The sequence below is a fragment of the Ixodes scapularis genome, unplaced genomic scaffold, assembly GCF_016920785.2.
Source record: "Ixodes scapularis isolate PalLabHiFi unplaced genomic scaffold, ASM1692078v2 PGA_scaffold4__175_contigs__length_147842914, whole genome shotgun sequence".
Taxonomy (NCBI): domain Eukaryota; kingdom Metazoa; phylum Arthropoda; class Arachnida; order Ixodida; family Ixodidae; genus Ixodes; species Ixodes scapularis.
The window spans coordinates 8,222,869-8,227,559 of NW_024609879.1; the positions used below are offsets into that span (position 1 = coordinate 8,222,869).

At 48.3% G+C, this 4,691-nt stretch overlaps 1 protein-coding gene across 1 annotated transcript; it reads right to left on the bottom strand.

Moving 5' to 3' along the window:
* Positions 1-392: 392 nt before the first annotated feature.
* Positions 393-2,730, bottom strand: LOC120839737 (zinc finger MYM-type protein 1-like). The gene is made up of 2 exons (XM_040210100.1): positions 2,668-2,730; positions 393-1,871 (listed from the first exon to the last, which is right to left on the bottom strand). Exons 1-2 carry the CDS (start codon positions 2,728-2,730, stop codon positions 393-395), a joined length of 1,542 nt encoding a protein of 513 aa, XP_040066034.1.
* Between the last annotated feature and the right edge of the window lie 1,961 nt (positions 2,731-4,691).

Sequence of the window (4,691 nt, forward strand, 5' to 3'; positions counted from 1 at the left end):
CTGTCAACTCATTGAAAAGGCTTTCCTCTGGCCAGAGAAGGGGATCGAAAAGTATCTCTATTTCTTCATCTGCAGCCATCACTCGGAAGGAAGAATAACCCTCATGCCGTGTCTTCAGTCGGGTGCACACAAGCTTGTGAAGAGGGCCCTGCTTCCTAATGTGGGTTTAAAGGCTCGGAGGATCGCAAGATGGGCCGAAATGCGTCATGCGCACAGCGCGTTGGCGACGTGGTGGAGACGGTGGCAGTGCCACAGGTGTACAGCTGGCTGACACGCTTGCCCTCAGCAACGGCCGTCTTGCCCTGGGGAGCTTTGACCCCTCCTCGTGGAACCCAGCCCCGTTGAAGTTTGATGGAGCTTGATGGCATGGATGCCCTGAAGGTTGGAAAGGGTCACCAAAGGTCAAAATCGACTGCATGCACCCCCAAAGCCGTCTCTAGTTTATCTGCTGTAAACTGAAGTCCCCCAGCGGCACTGATTAAGATGTCTTCTAGTTTTACGAGCTGCTCCATGCCAGGCTGCTGAAAGCGCTGCCTTGTTTCGCTTATGACTCGGTCGGCAGCAGTGAAATACTCCTTGCGCAGTGCGGCTTTAGTGTCAAGTGCAACTGGCTGAGCAGGCCTGTCGGTTGCCTCGTACCTCATAGGCGGTTTTGAAGGCCTTGAGATACGAGGCTCTTTCAGGCCTAGTTGAGCTGCAGTTGTGCTCGTGTGCTCCCACAACTCGTCAAACGCGGTTCCAGAGCGCAGTCGGGAGATCGCCTCGCAGAGAGCCTCTGCTGCCTCTTTCGCACCTGCGGCGCGATATGTGGAGCTCTGAAGAGCCCTTGCGAGTTCTTCACAAGGCCCGAATAATGCTACGGAAATGTTGATACCTAGCAGCGTTTCAAATTTCTGCAAAAGTCTTTCGTAGCCCTTCAAATTTGCCTTGCTGCTGGTGGTCACTGAATCTGCTGTCTGCAAGAACACTTTGAGTGTCTCTTGTACTCTGGCGTATTTCTCAACGAACCTTTGCATTGACTTTACTCTAACGGTCCATCGCGTTGGACAAAGCGGAAGCAAGTTGTTCGGCCTTGATCCGGTCTCCACAGCCGCCTCACATCCTGTAGCAATTACTACGTCTGCATAAACACTTTTGCGCTTCTTGGAGTCAAGGATCGCATTGGAAACGCCTTTAACAGTGCTGAGAGCGTCTCCAATTATGTCACAGCTCCTGCTAGCCTCCTGCAGTACCAGATCTAAGCAGTGATTGCTGCAGTGTACGTATAGAGACCTTGGCTCAGAGTCCCCAATTCTTTTCTGCACTCCTGAAAAACGGCCTGACATATTCGCCGCCCCATCAAAGCAGTGGCCACGTAAGCAGTGAAAGTCAAGGCCGAGGCGCAAGATCATGTCCTTGATGGCCGAGTATAACGTGTCGGCTCTGCTGTCAGGCGCGTTATACATGCCTAGATACTCTTCTCGAACTTCAAGCGTCTCGCTCAGCACCCACCGCACACAAAAGGTGAACTGCTCGTCACCATTTATGTCGGTAGTGCCTTCAGCGATGATGCCGTAGAACGGACTGGACTTCACGTCCTTTACGATCTCTCGTTGTACAGTATGGGCCATAATCTCTATAAGTTCATTCTGCACGTCCCCGCTGATCCATTTGTCCCTCTTAGTCAGCCATGTCTTAAGCGCCGGAACATTCTCGGATCTCTCTTCGAGCAAATCGAGCAAATTTCCGTCACCTTTACCTCGCCCTCGAAGAGCTTGGCCTGTGCGGCAGAGGTAACGTAATGAGCTCACTATGACACGCAGTACCACCCTGGCCTCTTCCTGCTGCTTACTGCACTGCTGCGATAGGAGACGCAAAACAGGAATGCCTCCCTGGCGTGACAAATGTCGGCTCACGGAGTCGGTGGGAAACTGGCTCTTTTCATGTGATCGAAACTTTTCTATGGCTTTTTTCCAATTGTTAAACCCAGCCTTGACAAAGGCTGGCTCCATACTTTCAGCGTTAGCATTTCCCTGTTCTTCGTAACGTTGACGGCATTCGTGACAAAAGACTACGTCGCTTTTGCTTTCGTAAGAAAGCCAAGGAAATTTCACAAACCAATCACGTTGGCACGATCTACCGCCTTGGTTTCTGGGGAACCTGTAGTTTTCGGCTGAAAGTGACCGGCAGTTGGACAGCGCTGACTCGCCCTCGTTGGGTCTGCTCTTTGGATTTGTAAAGGCGAGCGAATGCACATTGCTTGCTTCATCGAAGCTAGTTGCTCCTGTTGTCACAAATGAGGTCAAATACGTATGGTCACATTAATCTTTTAGAAAAGGCTTCTTGTTCTCGTATTTCGAGCGATTCGTTATCAAAAACTATCGAGCTTTCGCAATTTCTTCTAAATCTCTGCCTAACAAAATCGTATCGTCAGAATAGCAGGTAGGCGAGACTATTTTGGTCATAAATGTATAATTTTTAGACGATTGGAAATAGTGAAAACTACTCACCCGCCGAGCAATCTGGGGACGGCAGGGACAGCGTGGAACGAGGAGCGCGGCCCTCTGCTGTACATCGCCGGCGTTCGTGATGTCGGGACGTGTTGGACTGGTTTCTGCAAAAGTTACGCCATTTATAACTTTCATAATTCAAGTTTTAAACGACAAATTGTGTTCTATAAAAACTTACCATCACGGCCTGTGCCTTGAACTTCACGATGACACTGCTCGAGAGGCCTTTCAGAACAGGCATCTGGTAGCGATAGGAAAGCGAGGAAACAAGCAGTGTGATTGAATTGACGCATTTACACAAACGGAACTCATGATGAGCTAAGAAGAACTGCGGAATATCTTACCTTGAGAATCTCCGCTTCCTAGGCATGTACGCTTTGGGGCTGGTAGGAAGAAGCTGGTGATCTTCTTTGGATGGCCAGACATTGCATGTAATGCTGGAGTCGAAGAGACACTGACTGACGCTGACTGCATACGCCTCTGACGGGTTGGACCCTCCCGATGTCGTTGGGAGGGTAGGATCAGCCCCGATGATCTTGGAGCTTGGTGGCGGGCACGTTGTTGAATGATGCTCTGACTCGCTGCTTCTCGTAAACTTCAACGTTTATCTAAACGCATTCAACTTGGACGACCACCTCTCTGGTTCCGAGTCTAAGACGAACTCCGCTAATTTCATTTCTCGCTTTTCGCATCACAACTCTAACTTTCCCTCGCTCTCGAAGGAAGAGCCAATAATTTCAAACCTGAAGATCATCACGTGCTCTCGACCGGACCAGTCGCCGGCAAGGACATCTTGAGACCTTCCTAAACGAAAACAACCGTCAAAGCTCGTCAAATATGACAGAAAGCGTCCGGTCCGAGGCGACAATCTGGCGCCACACATGTCTCGTCGCAGTATCCCCCACGCTACGACAACAGCAACACCAACAAAACTATAATCCCCGGGCTCTAGAGGCCCCCATACTAAGCCCCAGTTGGCCCCCGCGCGCCACTCCCCGGCCTTGCCACGGGCAGATCGGGTCCAGCTTGCTCTAAACCCTCGTAGCCGCCGTGCTGATGGACGACAAACGTTGGAATAAAAAAAAAAAGCGCGCTCCCGAAACTAATTGTTCTTGTCTAAAATCTCTACGTGCGACAAGACTGTGCCTTGCTGCTCCGTGGCTTGCACCTAACATGGACGCACGTGATGCCTTCGTGACGAGCGCCTGGCTGGCGTTATATCCCCGAACTATTCTTATGAGGGCAAGGGGGCTGAGCCCCCCCCATAAGAATACTTGGGGGGGCTCTGGCCCCCCCTGCCCCCCCTCTCCCGGCGTCCCTGGGCACAACAAAGTGCAAGCAGCTATGGAAATTTAAGTTATAGGTATTACATTTGGTGGCAGAGTTGCCTGTACTATAAAGCATATATACCAGTTTGTGGAAACTGGAAATAATATAGAAGAACAAATGGGATTCCTGCCAACCAAAACTTAGAGTATGTCTAGAATTGAAAATGCTCAGCCCAGCTAGTGGATAGTGAAATTAATATAGAGCTGTCTTAGCTAAATGTCGACACAGGTTTTTTAGTGGCATCACCTACTGCTATTATGTCTTGCTAAGACGAGCTAAAAAAGGCATGTGCTAGGCAGATTCATGCCAACTCGAAGAATGCAGCTGGCCCATCAAGTGCAGAAGGCATTTTTAGAAGCATTGAAATGAAAAAAAAGTAATTGTTTTTTATAATGAAGTCGCTAAACATTTCTACCTTATTGCAATTCATTAACAGCAGTTAGCATCCTCTGCATCCGCTCTAGATTTATTTGTATACTATGATTGATCTCAGAAAAAAAGTATTACTAGAACCCCCAAGACACCGAAAGGCCATTAGATACTACATAAATTTAAACCAACTTGCACAAATGCTTAATTCAAGTAATAACCTCAAAGGGCACCTCCGCCCCAGAAATACATTGCTATACATTCTAATGTGCACGCTCAATTTAATATTCGTGTTTGAAAACTCAATAGGCAAGCATCAGTACTTACTATCTTGCTGTTCAGTTTTATTTGTGCTAGTTTAAGATTTTTACAAGTACTTGTAGGTGTTACGAGACAAATCATCAAATGACAGTACAGTAATTAAGAGAGCCAAGAACTTATATCCCTCATACATAACCTATAGTTACTAAAACAATTAACTAGTCAAAATTAACACAGAAGTAT

Coding starts and splice junctions, on each gene's coding strand:
- LOC120839737 (XM_040210100.1), bottom strand. CDS start 2,730: ATGCCTGTTCTGAAAGGCCTCTCGAGCAGTGTCATCGTGAAGTTCAAG. Junction 1,872..2,667: donor TCAAGGCACAGGCCGTGATG/GTAAGTTTTTAT, acceptor TTGTCACGCCAG/GGAGGCATTCCTGTTTTGCG.